Source organism: Aspergillus chevalieri, chromosome 7 (assembly GCF_016861735.1).
Source record: "Aspergillus chevalieri M1 DNA, chromosome 7, nearly complete sequence".
Classification (NCBI taxonomy): domain Eukaryota; kingdom Fungi; phylum Ascomycota; class Eurotiomycetes; order Eurotiales; family Aspergillaceae; genus Aspergillus; species Aspergillus chevalieri.
This window is the reverse complement of record NC_057368.1, coordinates 106601-132075: the sequence shown is the minus strand read 5'-3', so window position 1 is coordinate 132075 and position 25475 is coordinate 106601. Positions and strand designations below refer to the sequence as shown.

General features: G+C 43.1%; 4 protein-coding genes across 4 annotated transcripts; 1 reads left to right on the top strand and 3 right to left on the bottom strand.

Moving 5' to 3' along the window:
* Window positions 1-6160: 6160 nt before the first annotated feature.
* Window positions 6161-7308, bottom strand: ACHE_70042S (uncharacterized protein; the record flags this gene model as incomplete). Its single annotated transcript, XM_043282332.1, has 6 exons — window positions 6161-6359; window positions 6422-6545; window positions 6599-6720; window positions 6771-6969; window positions 7026-7241; window positions 7287-7308. 6 exons carry the CDS (start codon window positions 7306-7308, stop codon window positions 6161-6163), a joined length of 882 nt encoding a protein of 293 aa, XP_043139721.1.
* Window positions 7309-8408: 1100 nt separating this feature from the next.
* Window positions 8409-11020, bottom strand: ACHE_70041S (uncharacterized protein; the record flags this gene model as incomplete). Its single annotated transcript, XM_043282330.1, has 9 exons — window positions 8409-8684; window positions 9403-9444; window positions 9509-9705; window positions 9757-9978; window positions 10026-10227; window positions 10277-10373; window positions 10425-10666; window positions 10720-10887; window positions 10946-11020. The coding sequence occupies 9 exons, from the start codon at window positions 11018-11020 to the stop codon at window positions 8409-8411; spliced, it is 1521 nt and encodes a 506-aa protein (XP_043139720.1).
* Window positions 11021-14110: 3090 nt separating this feature from the next.
* Window positions 14111-14585, top strand: ACHE_70040A (uncharacterized protein; the record flags this gene model as incomplete). The annotated part of the gene is made up of 3 exons (XM_043282329.1): window positions 14111-14147; window positions 14201-14324; window positions 14387-14585. 3 exons carry the CDS (start codon window positions 14111-14113, stop codon window positions 14583-14585), a joined length of 360 nt encoding a protein of 119 aa, XP_043139719.1.
* Window positions 14586-18688: 4103 nt separating this feature from the next.
* ACHE_70039S (uncharacterized protein) lies at window positions 18689-19852 on the bottom strand (the record flags this gene model as incomplete). The annotated part of the gene is made up of 1 exon (XM_043282328.1): window positions 18689-19852. One exon carries the CDS (start codon window positions 19850-19852, stop codon window positions 18689-18691), a length of 1164 nt encoding a protein of 387 aa, XP_043139718.1.
* Between the last annotated feature and the right edge of the window lie 5623 nt (window positions 19853-25475).

The following is a 25475-nucleotide window of genomic DNA, read 5'->3' as shown; positions in this document are numbered from 1 at the left end:
ACGGCCTGTGTAAAGTTTCAGTCCGCGTCACTAATTTCAACTACCTTACATGACTTCCCTATCCATCGAAACGTCTATGGATTTAATAAAAACCAATGTACATGCGATTGGAATATAGATTCTAATCAATTGATTCAGAGGTGCTATATTTGGTACCTGTATGAGACAGCCAATAGCTACCTGAAGTTGTTTGCCGGCAAAAATATATATATTTGTTGCGGAATAAATTAGGGTCACAAATCTCACATATAGATTGTTCTTCAGCACTTGCTGGCTACTGATAAAAAGATACAATGGAAAAATAAAAGGCAGTGAGATGATGAAGGCTCAACATTACTATATAAACAGTTTCTGGATGCTTGTTGAGTACTTGCTAATCAGTTTGCTGCTGTTCCTGAATTTGAATCCGCTGCCTCATAAGTGTAACGGGCTAGGCCCGAAAGGCACCTCGAACCATAAATGGTTCTCGATTGAAGCTATTCACAAGAGCGTGCCGAAGTCAGGTGATCGTAGATCACCTGATCACGAGTATATAAATCCACCGCCAGCGTGTCTTTCTTTCTTTCTTTCTTTCCTTTCCCCAACGAGTTCTTTTGTACATATCTATATATTAGATAGCAAGGCTTCGGCCCATTACATTAGAACTCGTTCGCCCTCATCTATCTACTTATTTATTGAACAACGGATTACGCATCGGATTGAACGCGCAACGGATCGTACATCGCACACTGGACACACTGGACACACTGGACACACTGGAAACACTGGACACACTGGACACATTGAACGATTGGACATACCGGATAACTGGATACATTGGACATCGGATATCAGACATCGAAATTCACGGATAGTTGAGCTATTTACAAACAAATCAATAGTCAAGTCAGTCATATGACCACATTTTCAGCGGAAATCAGCGACCACGAGTCAAACGACCAAACCGACGGCAACATGGGAGACAATATACACTCAGGAGGGACCACCACTCCTGTCCCACAAGATCTTGTCGCAGTTATTGCAGGACTTCAACGACAACTGCAACAAATGGAAGAACGGCGGATTGAAGATCTTCGTCGTCTCAAAGAAGAGTTGACGAGCCCACCCAGAGAGCCCTTGCCACAACCGACTATTGAAGAGATAGCCCCCCAACCAATGGCGGACCCTGTTAGGAGACCTCGACCCAAGCTGACAGACCCAGAAGTCTTTGATGGTCGAAACCGAAGTCTCTACCGTCCGTTTCGAAGCAAGCTGCGCGCTAAACTTGAGGTCGATAAAGAAGCCTTGGGCAATGCCTATGATCGTATGTGGTATGCTTTTGGCCGTCTAACAGATGGGGCTGCTATGCAGGTGCTGCCCTGGATGGAGCGGTTTGCTAAGAAAGGAGCTACTGAGAGCCAGCTGGACGGAATGCTTGATCAAATGGACTTCATCTTTCTGGACCGGAATCTGGAGGAGAAGGCTGTACGAGACCTTGCAAGCTTGAAACAGAACAACAAGCCCTTCACAGTCTTTCTCACTGAGTTCAACCGACTACTCATGGAAGCTGATGGCCATAACTGGCCTGAAAACACAAAAAGGTCCTACCTAGACAATGCATTAAACCGTGAGATGAACACACGCCTTGAAACTGTTGAAAAGAAAAATGGATTTGAAGACTATTGCCGCCAGCTACAGCAGATTGCGGACCGGATGGAGAAGAACCAATTGCGGTACTCACGGAACAATAAGCATACCACCTCAACTTCTCCAGCTCACCCTGTGAATACCACCCGTGCTTCCTCTCCACCCCAAGATATGGACTGGGAACCCACAACAACAACTTCTGCACGCAGCCAACCTCGACGCGTGGCTAAGCATGTATCACGAGAAGAAATGGAACGCCGCAGACAAGAACGACGTTGCCTTCGTTGTGGTGACTCCACGCATTTTATCTCCCATTGCCCCTACGACAGTCCTAGGAACAGTACCCGCATGGCTCGCTCACACATTCATGGGCCGGAACTCGAAGATGAAGAAGAGCAGTTGAGGGAACAACCCAAGCTGGGAAAAGAATAGCTCCTGCAAAAAGTCTCTTGCAGGAGCACCACCAGCAGTTGATGGATCTACCTACATGGCGACCGGCCCCAGCAGCTCAGATAGACCTTCAGAAGGAGTGGAACGACTTCCGAAAAAGAGTCAAGTTTGACAGACCTGAATTCAGAGTATCCGCATTAGTCAATGGAGAACAGGTCAGCAGAACGTTAGTGGACACCGGTTGTACTACATATGGTATGGTTTCTGAGAATTTTACCCGAAAACATCAACTGGAGCGTGTAACCATCAAACCACGAACTATCGACGACTACAAGGGCCCAACGGATGATTGTATAAGGGAGGTAGCGAAAATCTCATTGAACGTGGGGGAAACCACCAAAACACTGCATGGCTGTATGTTGTTCCTAAACTGGGTAGGGGACTCGACATGATTTTAGGCCTTGCATGGATAGACGACCAACAAGTGTTTATCGACCCGAATGGTCCGAAATTGCGCTTCACAAATGGCATTGTTGTTAGTAGCATGGAAGATCAACCACAAATGGATATCCAGCCCATCGGGGCGAACGCTTTTGCACTATGGAACCGACAAAAGAAAAAGGACAGCAGCGTACAGATTTTCGCCGCAAGTTTAAAGGACATTGAGAAAGCATTACGACCCAAATTGCTGACAGACCCCCGCACCAAACTACCACCTCATTACCATAAATTCCTATCAGTATTTGACCGGAAGGAAGCTGACAAGCAACCACCATATCGAGGACCAAATATCGACCATAAGATTGAACTCAATAAGAACGCTGATGGAACGACCCCTGAACCTCCATGGGGCCCCCTTTATAATATGTCAAGGGATGAACTGCTTGTGCTACGGAAGACATTGACAGAGTTGTTGGAAAAGAACTTCATACGTGTTAGCAATTCGCCTGCTGCAGCACCTGTATTGCTTGTCAAGAAACCTGGTGGAGGCTTGCGATTTTGTGTTGACTACCGAGCACTGAACGCCATTACAAAGAAGGACCGCTACCCCCTACCACTAATTAATGAAACATTGGAAAGAATTGGGAAAGCAAAATGGTTCACCAAGTTGGATGTTATTGCTGCTTTTCACAAGATTCGTGTCGCTGCCGGCGATGAATGGTTGACCGCATTCCGAACTCGATTTGGGCTGTTTGAATGGCTTGTAACACCATTTGGACTAGCCAATGCACCGAGCACCTTCCAACGCTATGTTAATTGGGTCCTACGAGATTTCCTAGATGAATTTGCTTCTGCTTACCTTGACGACATCTTGATATTTACGGATGGAACATTGTCAGAGCATCAAGAGCATGTCTGCAAAGTATTAGGCCGTCTCCAAGAGGCTGGCTTACAGATTGATATTGATAAATGCGAATTTGAAGTGAAGTCAACAAAATATTTAGGATTCATTATTGAGGCAGGAAAAGGTGTCAGCATGGATCCAGCAAAGGTTGAAGCAATCATGAACTGGGCTGCCCCTACCACTGTGAAAGGTGTCAGGTCATTTTTGGGATTCGCGAACTTCTACAGACGTTTCATCCGAAACTATTCTGAACTTACAACTCCACTAACAGCGTTGACTCAAAAAGATAAACCCTTTGTGTGGGATGATAAATGCAAGGAAAGCTTCCAACAGTTAAAAAGGATGTTTACAACGGCACCAATCCTCATGCAATTTGATCCAGACCGCGAGACTGTCGTCGAGACTGACTCATCAGGGTGGGCCACTGGTGGCGTACTTTCACAGTATGATGATGATGGTGTATTACGACCTTGCGCGTACTTTTCCAAGAAAAACACTCCTGCAGAGTGCAACTACCAGATTCATGACAAGGAACTTTTGGCGATCATCAATGCATTGAAAGAGTGGGAATCAGAGCTCATATCAGTGGTAAATTTCCAGATACTGACAGACCATCGCAATCTCCGTTATTTTACTACCATGAGACGACTGAATGAGAGACAGATGAGATGGGCAGATCTATTGAGCCGATACAACTTCACACTTCATTACCGACCAGGGAAGCTTGCAGGGCGCCCTGATGCACTGTCTCGACGAGAGCAGGATGTTCCTGTATTGGGTGATGAACGGCTAAAGCATCGCGAACAACGACTATTCGATCCTGAGATCCTCAAGGACGGACCAGTGGAAGGAAGCAGCAAAAGAGGACTAGTTGAAGAACCCCATCCTATTAATGTGTCCCGGATCCTTCTAGCACCAGTCGGCATGGAGCCCTATAACAGTGAGCCAAGCGCACCTCAAGGATATGAACAGGCGAACGAACCTACCAATCTCAATAGTGAGCGACCATCGTTGGAAGAGCTACTGGATATGACTCTTGATGAACATTGGGCTCGGGTAGAGCCACTAGATGAAAAGTATGGTCGTATACGAGAAGCAGTGCAAGTAGGAGCACATCAATTCCCACGTGAACTGGGGATCAAAGCCTCAATCTCAGAATGCTCTATTGAACCGAACAACCGCTTGTGCTACCGAGGCCGGCGATGGGTCCCTGACATTGAATCTCTGAGGACAAGGTTGCTACAAGAAACACATGACTCAGTACTTACAGGCCATCCAGGGAGGAGCGCAATGTATGCTATCCTGGCACGAAGGGTCTACTGGCCTGCAATCTCTGAGGATGTCAGACGATTTGTACGGAACTGTGACAAATGCAGTGCCAACAATGTATGGAGAGACCGCCGACAAGGCCTACTGAAGCCTCTACCAATTCCAGACCGAAAATGGAGATATATTGCAATTGACTTCATCGAGAAGTTACCAATCTCAAATGGTTATGAAAACATCATGGTTATTGTCGATCGCCTTGGAAAAGGTGTCATCCCCATACCCTGTGAGAAGATCGACACCTACACAGTAGCACAGAAGCTTATTCAGAGTTTCATTGGCTATCATGGCATTCCAGCCAGTATTGTATCAGACAGAGGAAGACAATTCACCAATGAGATGTGGAAGCGTTTTTGTGAGCTACTGGGGATCAAACGACAATTATCAACTGCCTACCACGCTGAAACCGATGGCCAAACTGAGCGAATGAATGCTACTATTGAACTATTCTTGCGCTCATTCTGTGATCACACACAATCGAACTGGGCGTCATTGCTACCAATGGCACAGCTTGCAATATGCAGCCGGGATGCTGCCTCCACAGGTGTCAGTCCATTCTTCCTTGACCACGGCTACCACGTCGATCCCTTTCAGTTAGAAGAGGATGTTGAAATCAACCTTTCAGCACCAGACCTGGGCACCATGCGTGAACGAGGTGAACGAATTGCAGCCAAGCTAAGGGGAGCTCTTGACATCGCCACAACAGAACTGGCTGTCGCCCAACAGAAACAAGAAGACTATGCCAATCGTCAAAGAGATGTCGCCCCTGAATACCAGGTTGGGCAGAAAGTCTGGCTTGACCTGCGCAATATACAAACAGAACGCCCTAGCAAGAAACTGGGAAGCAGGCAGGCAAAATTTACTGTGTTGGAAAAGATTGGATCCCACACCTACCGCCTCAACACACCAGGCACAATCCACAACGTGTTTCATACAGCGCTCCTCCGCCCAGCGGCAATGGATCCCTTCCCTAGCCAACGGAAAGATGACTACCAACCTCCTGCAGAAATGATCAATGGGAATGAAGAATATATGGTCGAACGAATACTAGATGAGCGTTTTCGACGGTGGGGACGAGGCGAAAGACATGAGTTTTTAGTCAAATACATTGGCTGGCAGGAACCGGAATGGAACGATGCGAGGAACATGGAGGATACCATAGCATTGGATGACTGGGAAACCTACAAAACGATGAATGGGATTGTTGTCCAATCGGCCTTGAGTATACCAAATGAGCCACCCCACGCCGGGGGGCGATCGCGGAGGCGACGAGGAAGGGGGTAATGTAACGGGCTAGGCCCGAAAGGCACCTCGAACCATAAATGGTTCTCGATTGAAGCTATTCACAAGAGCGTGCCGAAGTCAGGTGATCGTAGATCACCTGATCACGAGTATATAAATCCACCGCCAGCGTGTCTTTCTTTCTTTCTTTCTTTCCTTTCCCCAACGAGTTCTTTTGTACATATCTATATATTAGATAGCAAGGCTTCGGCCCATTACAATAAGTTCCAGCTCTAATTGCTCATTTTGAAGCTGTTTCAAGCGAACTTCTTCTTCTTTCCTTTTGACTTCTGCCTCCAGGTCTCGTAATTCTAATTCTTGACGGCGTTGTTCAATTGTCAGTATGTTTGTTGAAGCCACTCGGCGAAGATTCCGTGATGAGGTTGTAGATCTAAGTAGTTATCAACTAGTCAGTAACTGCTCAAGAAGCACTTGACATGAAAGTATACTTACTCATTATCAGCAACCTGAGAAGAAGAACCTCTTGAATTTTCATGTGAGATTTCAAAATTTTGACTGCTTGCTTGCCTCTCTGATTCAGCTGTTGAAGATAATCGCTGACGTTTATGGCCTCTTCCTATATTAAATTAAGTACTTGTCAATTACTTAAGAAGTACTTATATAACTTACTTTCCCGACTCATGTGTCGCAGATAGTTTGCCTCCATTGTAGAAGCTCGATATGAATGATGAATATTGAACTGCTGAAAATTATGATATTGAAGAATATCATCTTTGTCAAGTTTTGCAGAACTAAGATAGTTAGTGTTGTATCAAGCAGTTGATGAGTAGTTGGTAAGTACTTCCGAGCTGCTTCAGCCAAAGTCAAATATTTCCCTGAAGCATATGATTTTTGGTGTGATTGCTCAACAGCATTTGTATGGTTTCGTAGAATATTAAAATAATGTGGCTGAATTTTTGAGCATGATTCATTTAGACCTGCCTTAATAACTGCACTCTTTTTTTGTATGGCCCAGGTCTGGACTGCTGGCGATTCATATTCTATTCGATAGTTAGCAAGTACTTATTGAGTGGTTTATTACCACTTCAATACTAACGTATCAGTAGTTTAATCAACTCATCATACTCAGCCTCTGACTGGCAATCTAGGAGACTCATCATGCGACTCCAAAGGCCTGATCCTTTATTTTTAGTCCCAATTGCCTTTAAAATTGAGCGTTGAAAATGAACACGACAGAATATGATAATATGCTGTAACTGCCATGTAGGATCTTGGTGTTGAGGATCAATTTCAGAAAGATATTGCCCAAGCCCTGATTACTTAGTAACTGCATCAAAAGTACTTCAGGAGTGCTTACCTGTGTACTGTTTTGTGTCCATATCAACAATAATACCATGAATCCCAGATCCATGAATTGGATCAAATAGAACTGGTCGTCCAGAAACCTTCTCAATAAGATGGAATGCTCGCTTGAAAAGTAAATAGTAACCTTCAGTAGAATCCTCACTGGTAAAGACTGTCACGGCGCTCTACTAGGATGATGGAACGTCCAACTCATGGGTTCTACCTAGGTAGCTATCGACGAGAATAATCAACATGAGGAAGGAAGAAAGGAGGTAACGCCATATTTATCAACAAAGCAATAAAGCAAACAACCACACCTCACGTGATAATCAACCAACGTGACCAGGCCGTCACATTACCCCCCGGCTTCAATAGGCATTGTCCTCAATGTCATGGTCAACCCACAGGTAAGAAAACATGAGAAGGCAACAATACATGAGACACTTGAAAAAGAAAAACACATGAACATGTCCAAACATCTCCAAAAATCAATCATCGAGATCATTAAGGTCATCAAGACGGTTTGCCTCTAACCTTGCAATCATCTGCTGGTTCCATATTTTATTGGATTCCTTGTGTGCCTTCATGGAACAATCCTTCACCCAATGATCAGAGGAGCCACATCTCACACAGGATCCTTGTTGTCGTCGTCTGTTCCTTTCATCTAGGGAGGTGGACGCTGCTGACAGGGAGTTGATATTGATGACGCTGAGGTCCATAGGATCAGACTTGGTGTGAGAGCCAGATTGGTGTGATTGAGAGTGGGAAACATTGGTGGAATTTGAGCTGAAAGAATGACTTCCCAATTGTTGAACCACACGAAGGAAATCAGTGTATGATTTTGGAAGATTCAACTGCTGGTTGAGACGTCCTCGGAGAGTAGGATTGAGGCCTTTCCTGAACGCTGAAATCTTGGTGACATCAGGCCAATCTTTGCCCTTTGCCTCATAAAGAATCCTCTCAAACTTGGCGATGTAGGCTGCCACAGATTCACCACTATCCTGCTTTAGGACTAGTAGATAATCTTCAGCTTCTTGAACCTTGTTGGGGTTGTCATAAACCAGAGATAGTTGATCAAGGATGGTGTTGTAATCCCAGGTGTTGGTGTCTTCTGCATAAGATAACTGGGGAAGAACTAGAGCTTGGACTTGCTTTCCAGATTCAGATAGACATAGTAGAACTGAGCCACTGCATCACCAATAGCTGGAGCATCAATCCTAAGCTTAGCCTTCATCGAAGCAAGCCAGGTATCAAACTTCAAAGATTGGCCATTGAATTTCTCGGGATCAGGGAGGCATGGCTTTGGTCGTTGAAGTGGTTTGGGTTCATTTTTGACGGATTCGATTTCATTCTGGAGGGCGCGGATCGTAGAAGAAAATTCGTTTCGGAGTTCTTGAAAGGGGTCCATGATCTTTAAGAAAGGGATCGTGAGCTTGAATCTTGAAAAACTTAAGTCTTGAGAACTTGAAGGGGTGCCAGCATAGTCGCAACCACTGGACTTCTTGAAAGTTGAACTTGAATATGCCAACAACAGAAGTTTCAGTCCTGAGCTCTAGAAACTTAACTGAAGCAGCGCTTGACTTGACTTGAGGATGAACTTGAGGATGGAAACTTGAATGGAGACACTGTTATAGCCTGGCCAGCTCCCGAACTGCGGCACCAGCGAATCCCTTGAAGGGAGAAGCCTTTGGTATTTCTCTCCCTAAGGTATAAAAGGAGGATGTTGATTATTATGTCACGGCGCTCTACTAGGATGATGGAACGTCCAACTCATGGGTTCTACCTAGGTAGCTATCGACGAGAATAATCAACATGAGGAAGGAAGAAAGGAGGTAACGCCATATTTATCAACAAAGCAATAAAGCAAACAACCACACCTCACGTGATAATCAACCAACGTGACCAGGCCGTCACAAAGACTCGAAGTAAAGTTATGACTAGTTGCCAAGTGGTTAGCAAGTAGCTCTCAAGCAGTTATGCAGATACTAACTTTTGCATTGATCTGGCATGAATGTTGCAAAAAGAACCTCATTCATCTCTTTGGATCGAATTCGCTTGAAAGACATATCAATTTCAAATGAAGATAAAGTTGATAATAAGTCAATCTGATCCTTGAAGGCACAAAATACCATTGTACCTTGAGAATCATGATATTTCTCTTGAATGTATTCCTAGGCACTTCATTAGCATTCTAATAGTCATTCAATGAGGCAATGGATGATTAGAACCACTTACATTGATTAGCGAATCCCGGTTCTGTAGGAATAGCAACCCATTAATATCCTGTCCATTAGGGTATGAAAGAAGTCGTTGTTTCTGGATAATTGTTGCAATTCGGTCTTTATTACAGAAGCTAGAGTGGATCTCTGCTAATGTAGAAGCACCATACTGCTGACAAAATGCCTCTAGTTGTGGACTTCGAAGAAATTGTGCTAACACTAGTTAGTATGTATTATTCAATCACTTGAGAACCAACCACTTACCTGTGGTCAAACTCGGGTCTTGTATTTGTTGGATAATCCTTTTAACCCCTTGTAAAATTCGTTCTGGTGCCTTGCTTGGTGGTGGAGGTGGATGCTGGTGAATTCCATGGGATGTAAAGAGGATATATGGACATTCATTGATATCAACTGGCACTAAAGCAGTAAAAATAACACCACAGGAAGTATGCTGTAGTCTGCCTGGCCCCTGAAGGTGATCTCGATCTTTAACCAGTTAATAGGTGATTGACAATCACTTAAAAAACACTTACCGCAATACTTTCGTCGGGATGCTAATGATTCAAAAACACCACATTCTTCAGTTGGTGGCATAATATCATGATTAAAAAGGTCCTCAAGGAACTGTAGATCAATTGATGTATGGCCTTGAATAGATCCTCGATGATGTTTTGTTAAAAACTCATTGGATCCATTACTACAGCCAATATATGGTGGAAATTCACCATGGACATTCTATGACTAGTTAGAAATCACTTGGAGCATTGTAAAAGATTTAACCAACCATTTGGGTATGCCGCTTAAAAACTGGCTTGCAAGTTGGAAGCTGGTCAATGCATGCATAACCCTTATTGAAAAATTCATTTTTTGACCGATAATAGCTAGAAGTACTTAGTAATTGCTTCAAAGCTGTTTAGGAGATGTTTAAATACCTGTATGCATTTCGTTTTCCAATATTTGCCTCCAGGATTTGGATATTCCTCTGAGTATTTCGAATCACATCCCAACAATCCTCATCAACAAATGTATGATGATAGGATTGAAGAAATGGATTCAAAAATTCACATGCGTAGATACCAGAGCATTTCCAAGTCCATCTTTTAACTAAACAGTTGAAAAATGGGCATTTGACTGGTCTCCTTGGTCCATGTTGTTGACGCCGTGAGTATTGAATCTGTAACTGATTAGCAAGCACTTTAAAAGCAATTAGAAAGTACTCAACAGTACCTCATGAACAAGCTGCTCCATTTCATTCTGTGATCGCCCTCTAGATGCAACAACATATGAATATCCATGAATATGACTTGTCGGATACTCTGGTAAGTCATCAATATATTCAATTTTTGATGTCTGGAGAGAATGGCTTTTTGAATTTGTGAGTTGTACAGGAATGCCCTATTTCCGCATTGAGCCGTTAGCAATCAGTTAACAAATACTCAATTAAAATAAATACCTCGACATTGGGATCAGTCTCTGGACTTGATGAAGTAAAATCTTCTAAATTGAAGATTTCAGGCTGAGGATCCATAGTAATGAGAAGATCAACGTATACTTTGAAATCACATACAACTGTAACATAAGAAGAAAATTGAAATTGAAATTCAGAGTAATGGGTATTGTATTTGAATAAATCGCGTGTCACGTCCTCGCTGATTAATGGTCTTGGCGGTCATAAGTGTCACGCGTCCACGTTTTTGAGGTGGCGTGATCTGTGGACACCTCCTATCTGGCAATTTTATGAGGGGCAAGCTGACTAATACAAAACAATCGGCAATTTAGATAGTCCACGTGTCCACAGATCACGCCACCTCAAAAACGTGGACGCGTGACACTTATGACCGCCAAGACCATTAATCAGCGAGGACGTGACACGCGATTTATTCAAATACAATACCCATTACTCTGAATTTCAATTTCAATTTTCTTCTTATGTTACAGTTGTATGTGATTTCAAAGTATACGTTGATCTTCTCATTACTATGGATCCTCAGCCTGAAATCTTCAATTTAGAAGATTTTACTTCATCAAGTCCAGAGACTGATCCCAATGTCGAGGTATTTATTTTAATTGAGTATTTGTTAACTGATTGCTAACGGCTCAATGCGGAAATAGGGCATTCCTGTACAACTCACAAATTCAAAAAGCCATTCTCTCCAGACATCAAAAATTGAATATATTGATGACTTACCAGAGTATCCGACAAGTCATATTCATGGATATTCATATGTTGTTGCATCTAGAGGGCGATCACAGAATGAAATGGAGCAGCTTGTTCATGAGGTACTGTTGAGTACTTTCTAATTGCTTTTAAAGTGCTTGCTAATCAGTTACAGATTCAATACTCACGGCGTCAACAACATGGACCAAGGAGACCAGTCAAATGCCCATTTTTCAACTGTTTAGTTAAAAGATGGACTTGGAAATGCTCTGGTATCTACGCATGTGAATTTTTGAATCCATTTCTTCAATCCTATCATCATACATTTGTTGATGAGGATTGTTGGGATGTGATTCGAAATACTCAGAGGAATATCCAAATCCTGGAGGCAAATATTGGAAAACGAAATGCATACAGGTATTTAAACATCTCCTAAACAGCTTTGAAGCAATTACTAAGTACTTCTAGCTATTATCGGTCAAAAAATGAATTTTTCAATAAGGGTTATGCATGCATTGACCAGCTTCCAACTTGCAAGCCAGTTTTTAAGCGGCATACCCAAATGGTTGGTTAAATCTTTTTACAATGCTCCAAGTGATTTCTAACTAGTCATAGAATGTCCATGGTGAATTTCCACCATATATTGGCTGTAGTAATGGATCCAATGAGTTTTTAACAAAACATCATCGAGGATCTATTCAAGGCCATACATCAATTGATCTACAGTTCCTTGAGGACCTTTTTAATCATGATATTATGCCACCAACTGAAGAATGTGGTGTTTTTGAATCATTAGCATCCCGACGAAAGTATTGCGGTAAGTGTTTTTTAAGTGATTGTCAATCACCTATTAACTGGTTAAAGATCGAGATCACCTTCAGGGGCCAGGCAGACTACAGCATACTTCCTGTGGTGTTATTTTTACTGCTTTAGTGCCAGTTGATATCAATGAATGTCCATATATCCTCTTTACATCCCATGGAATTCACCAGCATCCACCTCCACCACCAAGCAAGGCACCAGAACGAATTTTACAAGGGGTTAAAAGGATTATCCAACAAATACAAGACCCGAGTTTGACCACAGGTAAGTGGTTGGTTCTCAAGTGATTGAATAATACATACTAACTAGTGTTAGCACAATTTCTTCGAAGTCCACAACTAGAGGCATTTTGTCAGCAGTATGGTGCTTCTACATTAGCAGAGATCCACTCTAGCTTCTGTAATAAAGACCGAATTGCAACAATTATCCAGAAACAACGACTTCTTTCATACCCTAATGGACAGGATATTAATGGGTTGCTATTCCTACAGAACCGGGATTCGCTAATCAATGTAAGTGGTTCTAATCATCCATTGCCTCATTGAATGACTATTAGAATGCTAATGAAGTGCCTAGGAATACATTCAAGAGAAATATCATGATTCTCAAGGTACAATGGTATTTTGTGCCTTCAAGGATCAGATTGACTTATTATCAACTTTATCTTCATTTGAAATTGATATGTCTTTCAAGCGAATTCGATCCAAAGAGATGAATGAGGTTCTTTTTGCAACATTCATGCCAGATCAATGCAAAAGTTAGTATCTGCATAACTGCTTGAGAGCTACTTGCTAACCACTTGGCAACTAGTCATAACTTTACTTCGAGTCTTTACCAGTGAGGATTCTACTGAAGGTTACTATTTACTTTTCAAGCGAGCATTCCATCTTATTGAGAAGGTTTCTGGACGACCAGTTCTATTTGATCCAATTCATGGATCTGGGATTCATGGTATTATTGTTGATATGGACACAAAACAGTACACAGGTAAGCACTCCTGAAGTACTTTTGATGCAGTTACTAAGTAATCAGGGCTTGGGCAATATCTTTCTGAAATTGATCCTCAACACCAAGATCCTACATGGCAGTTACAGCATATTATCATATTCTGTCGTGTTCATTTTCAACGCTCAATTTTAAAGGCAATTGGGACTAAAAATAAAGGATCAGGCCTTTGGAGTCGCATGATGAGTCTCCTAGATTGCCAGTCAGAGGCTGAGTATGATGAGTTGATTAAACTACTGATACGTTAGTATTGAAGTGGTAATAAACCACTCAATAAGTACTTGCTAACTATCGAATAGAATATGAATCGCCAGCAGTCCAGACCTGGGCCATACAAAAAAAGAGTGCAGTTATTAAGGCAGGTCTAAATGAATCATGCTCAAAAATTCAGCCACATTATTTTAATATTCTACGAAACCATACAAATGCTGTTGAGCAATCACACCAAAAATCATATGCTTCAGGGAAATATTTGACTTTGGCTGAAGCAGCTCGGAAGTACTTACCAACTACTCATCAACTGCTTGATACAACACTAACTATCTTAGTTCTGCAAAACTTGACAAAGATGATATTCTTCAATATCATAATTTTCAGCAGTTCAATATTCATCATTCATATCGAGCTTCTACAATGGAGGCAAACTATCTGCGACACATGAGTCGGGAAAGTAAGTTATATAAGTACTTCTTAAGTAATTGACAAGTACTTAATTTAATATAGGAAGAGGCCATAAACGTCAGCGATTATCTTCAACAGCTGAATCAGAGAGGCAAGCAAGCAGTCAAAATTTTGAAATCTCACATGAAAATTCAAGAGGTTCTTCTTCTCAGGTTGCTGATAATGAGTAAGTATACTTTCATGTCAAGTGCTTCTTGAGCAGTTACTGACTAGTTGATAACTACTTAGATCTACAACCTCATCACGGAATCTTCGCCGAGTGGCTTCAACAAACATACTGACAATTGAACAACGCCGTCAAGAATTAGAATTACGAGACCTGGAGGCAGAAGTCAAAAGGAAAGAAGAAGAAGTTCGCTTGAAACAGCTTCAAAATGAGCAATTAGAGCTGGAACTTATTGTAATGGGCCGAAGCCTTGCTATCTAATATATAGATATGTACAAAAGAACTCGTTGGGGAAAGGAAAGAAAGAAAGAAAGAAAGACACGCTGGCGGTGGATTTATATACTCGTGATCAGGTGATCTACGATCACCTGACTTCGGCACGCTCTTGTGAATAGCTTCAATCGAGAACCATTTATGGTTCGAGGTGCCTTTCGGGCCTAGCCCGTTACATTACCCCCCTTCCTCGTCGCCTCCGCGATCGCCCCCCGGCGTGGGGTGGCTCATTTGGTATACTCAAGGCCGATTGGACAACAATCCCATTCATCGTTTTGTAGGTTTCCCAGTCATCCAATGCTATGGTATCCTCCATGTTCCTCGCATCGTTCCATTCCGGTTCCTGCCAGCCAATGTATTTGACTAAAAACTCATGTCTTTCGCCTCGTCCCCACCGTCGAAAACGCTCATCTAGTATTCGTTCGACCATATATTCTTCATTCCCATTGATCATTTCTGCAGGAGGTTGGTAGTCATCTTTCCGTTGGCTAGGGAAGGGATCCATTGCCGCTGGGCGGAGGAGCGCTGTATGAAACACGTTGTGGATTGTGCCTGGTGTGTTGAGGCGGTAGGTGTGGGATCCAATCTTTTCCAACACAGTAAATTTTGCCTGCCTGCTTCCCAGTTTCTTGCTAGGGCGTTCTGTTTGTATATTGCGCAGGTCAAGCCAGACTTTCTGCCCAACCTGGTATTCAGGGGCGACATCTCTTTGACGATTGGCATAGTCTTCTTGTTTCTGTTGGGCGACAGCCAGTTCTGTTGTGGCGATGTCAAGAGCTCCCCTTAGCTTGGCTGCAATTCGTTCACCTCGTTCACGCATGGTGCCCAGGTCTGGTGCTGAAAGGTTGATTTCAACATCCTCTTCTAACTGAAAGGGATCGACGTGGTAGCCGTGGTCAAGGAAGAATGGACTGACACCTGTGGAGGCAGCATCCCGGCTGCATATTGCAAGCTGTGCCATTGGTAGCAATGACGCCCAGTTCGATTGTGTGTGATCACAGAATGAGCGCAAGAATAGTTCAATAGTAGCATTCATTCGCTCAGTTTGGCCATCGGTTTCAGCGTGGTAGGCAGTTGATAATTGTCGTTTGATCCCCAGTAGCTCACAAAAACGCTTCCACATCTCATTGGTGAATTGTCTTCCTCTGTCTGATACAATACTGGCTGGAATGCCATGATAGCCAATGAAACTCTGAATAAGCTTCTGTGCTACTGTGTAGGTGTCGATCTTCTCACAGGGTATGGGGATGACACCTTTTCCAAGGCGATCGACAATAACCATGATGTTTTCATAACCATTTGAGATTGGTAACTTCTCGATGAAGTCAATTGCAATATATCTCCATTTTCGGTCTGGAATTGGTAGAGGCTTCAGTAGGCCTTGTCGGCGGTCTCTCCATACATTGTTGGCACTGCATTTGTCACAGTTCCGTACAAATCGTCTGACATCCTCAGAGATTGCAGGCCAGTAGACCCTTCGTGCCAGGATAGCATACATTGCGCTCCTCCCTGGATGGCCTGTAAGTACTGAGTCATGTGTTTCTTGTAGCAACCTTGTCCTCAGAGATTCAATGTCAGGGACCCATCGCCGGCCTCGGTAGCACAAGCGGTTGTTCGGTTCAATAGAGCATTCTGAGATTGAGGCTTTGATCCCCAGTTCACGTGGGAATTGATGTGCTCCTACTTGCACTGCTTCTCGTATACGACCATACTTTTCATCTAGTGGCTCTACCCGAGCCCAATGTTCATCAAGAGTCATATCCAGTAGCTCTTCCAACGATGGTCGCTCACTATTGAGATTGGTAGGTTCGTTCGCCTGTTCATATCCTTGAGGTGCGCTTGGCTCACTGTTATAGGGCTCCATGCCGACTGGTGCTAGAAGGATCCGGGACACATTAATAGGATGGGGTTCTTCAACTAGTCCTCTTTTGCTGCTTCCTTCCACTGGTCCGTCCTTGAGGATCTCAGGATCGAATAGTCGTTGTTCGCGATGCTTTAGCCGTTCATCACCCAATACAGGAACATCCTGCTCTCGTCGAGACAGTGCATCAGGGCGCCCTGCAAGCTTCCCTGGTCGGTAATGAAGTGTGAAGTTGTATCGGCTCAATAGATCTGCCCATCTCATCTGTCTCTCATTCAGTCGTCTCATGGTAGTAAAATAACGGAGATTGCGATGGTCTGTCAGTATCTGGAAATTTACCACTGATATGAGCTCTGATTCCCACTCTTTCAATGCATTGATGATCGCCAAAAGTTCCTTGTCATGAATCTGGTAGTTGCACTCTGCAGGAGTGTTTTTCTTGGAAAAGTACGCGCAAGGTCGTAATACACCATCATCATCATACTGTGAAAGTACGCCACCAGTGGCCCACCCTGATGAGTCAGTCTCGACGACAGTCTCGCGGTCTGGATCAAATTGCATGAGGATTGGTGCCGTTGTAAACATCCTTTTTAACTGTTGGAAGCTTTCCTTGCATTTATCATCCCACACAAAGGGTTTATCTTTTTGAGTCAACGCTGTTAGTGGAGTTGTAAGTTCAGAATAGTTTCGGATGAAACGTCTGTAGAAGTTCGCGAATCCCAAAAATGACCTGACACCTTTCACAGTGGTAGGGGCAGCCCAGTTCATGATTGCTTCAACCTTTGCTGGATCCATGCTGACACCTTTTCCTGCCTCAATAATGAATCCTAAATATTTTGTTGACTTCACTTCAAATTCGCATTTATCAATATCAATCTGTAAGCCAGCCTCTTGGAGACGGCCTAATACTTTGCAGACATGCTCTTGATGCTCTGACAATGTTCCATCCGTAAATATCAAGATGTCGTCAAGGTAAGCAGAAGCAAATTCATCTAGGAAATCTCGTAGGACCCAATTAACATAGCGTTGGAAGGTGCTCGGTGCATTGGCTAGTCCAAATGGTGTTACAAGCCATTCAAACAGCCCAAATCGAGTTCGGAATGCGGTCAACCATTCATCGCCGGCAGCGACACGAATCTTGTGAAAAGCAGCAATAACATCCAACTTGGTGAACCATTTTGCTTTCCCAATTCTTTCCAATGTTTCATTAATTAGTGGTAGGGGGTAGCGGTCCTTCTTTGTAATGGCGTTCAGTGCTCGGTAGTCAACACAAAATCGCAAGCCTCCACCAGGTTTCTTGACAAGCAATACAGGTGCTGCAGCAGGCGAATTGCTAACACGTATGAAGTTCTTTTCCAACAACTCTGTCAATGTCTTCCGTAGCACAAGCAGTTCATCCCTTGACATATTATAAAGGGGGCCCCATGGAGGTTCAGGGGTCGTTCCATCAGCGTTCTTATTGAGTTCAATCTTATGGTCGATATTTGGTCCTCGATATGGTGGTTGCTTGTCAGCTTCCTTCCGGTCAAATACTGATAGGAATTTATGGTAATGAGGTGGTAGTTTGGTGCGGGGGTCTGTCAGCAATTTGGGTCGTAATGCTTTCTCAATGTCCTTTAAACTTGCGGCGAAAATCTGTACGCTGCTGTCCTTTTTCTTTTGTCGGTTCCATAGTGCAAAAGCGTTCGCCCCGATGGGCTGGATATCCATTTGTGGTTGATCTTCCATGCTACTAACAACAATGCCATTTGTGAAGCGCAATTTCGGACCATTCGGGTCGATAAACACTTGTTGGTCGTCTATCCATGCAAGGCCTAAAATCATGTCGAGTCCCCTACCCAGTTTAGGAACAACATACAGCCATGCAGTGTTTTGGTGGTTTCCCCCACGTTCAATGAGATTTTCGCTACCTCCCTTATACAATCATCCGTTGGGCCCTTGTAGTCGTCGATAGTTCGTGGTTTGATGGTTACACGCTCCAGTTGATGTTTTCGGGTAAAATTCTCAGAAACCATACCATATGTAGTACAACCGGTGTCCACTAACGTTCTGCTGACCTGTTCTCCATTGACTAATGCGGATACTCTGAATTCAGGTCTGTCAAACTTGACTCTTTTTCGGAAGTCGTTCCACTCCTTCTGAAGGTCTATCTGAGCTGCTGGGGCCGGTCGCCATGTAGGTAGATCCATCAACTGCTGGTGGTGCTCCTGCAAGAGACTTTTTGCAGGAGCTATTCTTTTCCCAGCTTGGGTTGTTCCCTCAACTGCTCTTCTTCATCTTCGAGTTCCGGCCCATGAATGTGTGAGCGAGCCATGCGGGTACTGTTCCTAGGACTGTCGTAGGGGCAATGGGAGATAAAATGCGTGGAGTCACCACAACGAAGGCAACGTCGTTCTTGTCTGCGGCGTTCCATTTCTTCTCGTGATACATGCTTAGCCACGCGTCGAGGTTGGCTGCGTGCAGAAGTTGTTGTTGTGGGTTCCCAGTCCATATCTTGGGGTGGAGAGGAAGCACGGGTGGTATTCACAGGGTGAGCTGGAGAAGTTGAGGTGGTATGCTTATTGTTCCGTGAGTACCGCAATTGGTTCTTCTCCATCCGGTCCGCAATCTGCTGTAGCTGGCGGCAATAGTCTTCAAATCCATTTTTCTTTTCAACAGTTTCAAGGCGTGTGTTCATCTCACGGTTTAATGCATTGTCTAGGTAGGACCTTTTTGTGTTTTCAGGCCAGTTATGGCCATCAGCTTCCATGAGTAGTCGGTTGAACTCAGTGAGAAAGACTGTGAAGGGCTTGTTGTTCTGTTTCAAGCTTGCAAGGTCTCGTACAGCCTTCTCCTCCAGATTCCGGTCCAGAAAGATGAAGTCCATTTGATCAAGCATTCCGTCCAGCTGGCTCTCAGTAGCTCCTTTCTTAGCAAACCGCTCCATCCAGGGCAGCACCTGCATAGCAGCCCCATCTGTTAGACGGCCAAAAGCATACCACATACGATCATAGGCATTGCCCAAGGCTTCTTTATCGACCTCAAGTTTAGCGCGCAGCTTGCTTCGAAACGGACGGTAGAGACTTCGGTTTCGACCATCAAAGACTTCTGGGTCTGTCAGCTTGGGTCGAGGTCTCCTAACAGGGTCCGCCATTGGTTGGGGGGCTATCTCTTCAATAGTCGGTTGTGGCAAGGGCTCTCTGGGTGGGCTCGTCAACTCTTCTTTGAGACGACGAAGATCTTCAATCCGCCGTTCTTCCATTTGTTGCAGTTGTCGTTGAAGTCCTGCAATAACTGCGACAAGATCTTGTGGGACAGGAGTGGTGGTCCCTCCTGAGTGTATATTGTCTCCCATGTTGCCGTCGGTTTGGTCGTTTGACTCGTGGTCGCTGATTTCCGCTGAAAATGTGGTCATATGACTGACTTGACTATTGATTTGTTTGTAAATAGCTCAACTATCCGTGAATTTCGATGTCTGATATCCGATGTCCAATGTATCCAGTTATCCGGTATGTCCAATCGTTCAATGTGTCCAGTGTGTCCAGTGTTTCCAGTGTGTCCAGTGTGTCCAGTGTGTCCAGTGTGCGATGTACGATCCGTTGCGCGTTCAATCCGATGCGTAATCCGTTGTTCAATAAATAAGTAGATAGATGAGGGCGAACGAGTTCTAATGTAATGGGCCGAAGCCTTGCTATCTAATATATAGATATGTACAAAAGAACTCGTTGGGGAAAGGAAAGAAAGAAAGAAAGAAAGACACGCTGGCGGTGGATTTATATACTCGTGATCAGGTGATCTACGATCACCTGACTTCGGCACGCTCTTGTGAATAGCTTCAATCGAGAACCATTTATGGTTCGAGGTGCCTTTCGGGCCTAGCCCGTTACACTTATGAGGCAGCGGATTCAAATTCAGGAACAGCAGCAAACTGATTAGCAAGTACTCAACAAGCATCCAGAAACTGTTTATATAGTAATGTTGAGCCTTCATCATCTCACTGCCTTTTATTTTTCCATTGTATCTTTTTATCAGTAGCCAGCAAGTGCTGAAGAACAATCTATATGTGAGATTTGTGACCCTAATTTATTCCGCAACAAATATATATATTTTTGCCGGCAAACAACTTCAGGTAGCTATTGGCTGTCTCATACAGGTACCAAATATAGCACCTCTGAATCAATTGATTAGAATCTATATTCCAATCGCATGTACATTGGTTTTTATTAAATCCATAGACGTTTCGATGGATAGGGAAGTCATGTAAGGTAGTTGAAATTAGTGACGCGGACTGAAACTTTACACAGGCCGTTTCCGTCTGTATTTTAGTCACATGACCGCCAAGGCCATTAATCAGCAGGAACGTGACACGCGACCCAAAAAACGAGGCCTCGTCATCTGCAACCACATAGTCCACCGTGTCCACAGATCACGCCACCTCAAAAACGTGGACGCGTGACACTTATGACCGCCAAGACCATTAATCAGCGAGGACGTGACACGCGATTTATTCAAATACAATACCCATTACTCTGAATTTCAATTTCAATTTTCTTCTTATGTTACAGTTGTATGTGATTTCAAAGTATACGTTGATCTTCTCATTACTATGGATCCTCAGCCTGAAATCTTCAATTTAGAAGATTTTACTTCATCAAGTCCAGAGACTGATCCCAATGTCGAGGTATTTATTTTAATTGAGTATTTGTTAACTGATTGCTAACGGCTCAATGCGGAAATAGGGCATTCCTGTACAACTCACAAATTCAAAAAGCCATTCTCTCCAGACATCAAAAATTGAATATATTGATGACTTACCAGAGTATCCGACAAGTCATATTCATGGATATTCATATGTTGTTGCATCTAGAGGGCGATCACAGAATGAAATGGAGCAGCTTGTTCATGAGGTACTGTTGAGTACTTTCTAATTGCTTTTAAAGTGCTTGCTAATCAGTTACAGATTCAATACTCACGGCGTCAACAACATGGACCAAGGAGACCAGTCAAATGCCCATTTTTCAACTGTTTAGTTAAAAGATGGACTTGGAAATGCTCTGGTATCTACGCATGTGAATTTTTGAATCCATTTCTTCAATCCTATCATCATACATTTGTTGATGAGGATTGTTGGGATGTGATTCGAAATACTCAGAGGAATATCCAAATCCTGGAGGCAAATATTGGAAAACGAAATGCATACAGGTATTTAAACATCTCCTAAACAGCTTTGAAGCAATTACTAAGTACTTCTAGCTATTATCGGTCAAAAAATGAATTTTTCAATAAGGGTTATGCATGCATTGACCAGCTTCCAACTTGCAAGCCAGTTTTTAAGCGGCATACCCAAATGGTTGGTTAAATCTTTTTACAATGCTCCAAGTGATTTCTAACTAGTCATAGAATGTCCATGGTGAATTTCCACCATATATTGGCTGTAGTAATGGATCCAATGAGTTTTTAACAAAACATCATCGAGGATCTATTCAAGGCCATACATCAATTGATCTACAGTTCCTTGAGGACCTTTTTAATCATGATATTATGCCACCAACTGAAGAATGTGGTGTTTTTGAATCATTAGCATCCCGACGAAAGTATTGCGGTAAGTGTTTTTTAAGTGATTGTCAATCACCTATTAACTGGTTAAAGATCGAGATCACCTTCAGGGGCCAGGCAGACTACAGCATACTTCCTGTGGTGTTATTTTTACTGCTTTAGTGCCAGTTGATATCAATGAATGTCCATATATCCTCTTTACATCCCATGGAATTCACCAGCATCCACCTCCACCACCAAGCAAGGCACCAGAACGAATTTTACAAGGGGTTAAAAGGATTATCCAACAAATACAAGACCCGAGTTTGACCACAGGTAAGTGGTTGGTTCTCAAGTGATTGAATAATACATACTAACTAGTGTTAGCACAATTTCTTCGAAGTCCACAACTAGAGGCATTTTGTCAGCAGTATGGTGCTTCTACATTAGCAGAGATCCACTCTAGCTTCTGTAATAAAGACCGAATTGCAACAATTATCCAGAAACAACGACTTCTTTCATACCCTAATGGACAGGATATTAATGGGTTGCTATTCCTACAGAACCGGGATTCGCTAATCAATGTAAGTGGTTCTAATCATCCATTGCCTCATTGAATGACTATTAGAATGCTAATGAAGTGCCTAGGAATACATTCAAGAGAAATATCATGATTCTCAAGGTACAATGGTATTTTGTGCCTTCAAGGATCAGATTGACTTATTATCAACTTTATCTTCATTTGAAATTGATATGTCTTTCAAGCGAATTCGATCCAAAGAGATGAATGAGGTTCTTTTTGCAACATTCATGCCAGATCAATGCAAAAGTTAGTATCTGCATAACTGCTTGAGAGCTACTTGCTAACCACTTGGCAACTAGTCATAACTTTACTTCGAGTCTTTACCAGTGAGGATTCTACTGAAGGTTACTATTTACTTTTCAAGCGAGCATTCCATCTTATTGAGAAGGTTTCTGGACGACCAGTTCTATTTGATCCAATTCATGGATCTGGGATTCATGGTATTATTGTTGATATGGACACAAAACAGTACACAGGTAAGCACTCCTGAAGTACTTTTGATGCAGTTACTAAGTAATCAGGGCTTGGGCAATATCTTTCTGAAATTGATCCTCAACACCAAGATCCTACATGGCAGTTACAGCATATTATCATATTCTGTCGTGTTCATTTTCAACGCTCAATTTTAAAGGCAATTGGGACTAAAAATAAAGGATCAGGCCTTTGGAGTCGCATGATGAGTCTCCTAGATTGCCAGTCAGAGGCTGAGTATGATGAGTTGATTAAACTACTGATACGTTAGTATTGAAGTGGTAATAAACCACTCAATAAGTACTTGCTAACTATCGAATAGAATATGAATCGCCAGCAGTCCAGACCTGGGCCATACAAAAAAAAGAGTGCAGTTATTAAGGCAGGTCTAAATGAATCATGCTCAAAAATTCAGCCACATTATTTTAATATTCTACGAAACCATACAAATGCTGTTGAGCAATCACACCAAAAATCATATGCTTCAGGGAAATATTTGACTTTGGCTGAAGCAGCTCGGAAGTACTTACCAACTACTCATCAACTGCTTGATACAACACTAACTATCTTAGTTCTGCAAAACTTGACAAAGATGATATTCTTCAATATCATAATTTTCAGCAGTTCAATATTCATCATTCATATCGAGCTTCTACAATGGAGGCAAACTATCTGCGACACATGAGTCGGGAAAGTAAGTTATATAAGTACTTCTTAAGTAATTGACAAGTACTTAATTTAATATAGGAAGAGGCCATAAACGTCAGCGATTATCTTCAACAGCTGAATCAGAGAGGCAAGCAAGCAGTCAAAATTTTGAAATCTCACATGAAAATTCAAGAGGTTCTTCTTCTCAGGTTGCTGATAATGAGTAAGTATACTTTCATGTCAAGTGCTTCTTGAGCAGTTACTGACTAGTTGATAACTACTTAGATCTACAACCTCATCACGGAATCTTCGCCGAGTGGCTTCAACAAACTGTTACAGATCTCACTGCATTAACCTCACGTGATAATGCGGGGAGTTGAGGCAGAATTACTGGCTGATAAACAATGGTGAGAATGCAAAAGTACAGGGATCAGTTAATATGCCGCAGCACAGTCACGTGATGGTATATGTCTTGGCAACGATAGATATCTACCATTTGGTATACCTATACTGTCCAGTATACATCTACCAGATAGCAACGATATACCAGGATGGGAGGAGGATATATAAGGACGCTCATTCATGTACTTAGCTTAGTTCTTCGCGATCAATTCAAGTCTTACAGCATTGGTTACCTTCTAGTTTCTGACTCGTCCGCACTTAACCAACAACCCAGTATACGTACTCGGTTGGCCTTGTTTCTCTACTCGTTACCTTTACCGTTCCTACTTGTTGATTATCTTACGGAGCCTGGAGGGGGCGATATACCCATCAACGACTATTGAACTACGGAGCCTGGAGGGGGCGACATACCCATCAACGCATACGACATACCGAACCGGACCCGGAGGGGCATTGAGCATACGACTACTTGGGAACACTTAAGGTAAGTGTTCAGTCTCGAAATACAACTAACTAGAACCCTAGGTACGACACGAGAGAAGCCAGGTTGTGACACATTGATCGCCAGTCGGTACGAGTCAGGTTTCGAGACTATATTGACTTAAAACACGAGCTGCAACCATGTCCAACAACAGTAACAGCAACACTACTCCTAGATCCTCTCGTGGATCTGAGGGACGAACTCCGACTTATGAAGAACTCTTTGGAATGGTTAGCCAGCTGCAGGAAAGCATCACTACTTTGGAAGAACGACAGTCAGCCAAAGCTATCAAAGTTCGACCACCGGAACCCTTTGATGGTACTCGATACAAGTTGCGACCCTTCATCACCCAGCTGGACTTGTATGTCCGCATGAACCGGAGCAAGCTTATCTTCGAATCCGACAAAGTCCTACTTGCAGCAACTTATTTGACTGGACCAGCATTTGATTGGTTTGAACCTACCTTGCGCGACTTCCAGGAGAAAGATGAACAATACCATAACGACAATACCACTGAGGTTTTTAGCAGCTTCACTGAATTCAAGAAACGACTCCAGAGAACGTTTGGAGATATTGACGCCACACGGAACGCCGAACGAAAGCTATGGCGACTTAAACAGACAGGATCAGTAGCCAAATTGGTATCTGATTTCCAACAGATCATCACCCATTTGAATTGGGATGAAACGATGTACATTGCGAAATTCGAGGAAATGTTGAAACCAGAGATTCAGGAGAAACTGGTTTGGATGGAACGACCGACTTCATTGAACGAACTCTTTGAACGAGCCGTCAAGATTGACAACACCCTGTATGACCTTAGAGTCAGACAGAAGGAGTCACGATATGGGAACACCTTTAGAGGAAACCCACGAATGAGCCACTATCGATCGAACGATAAACGACCAGCTCAACCAC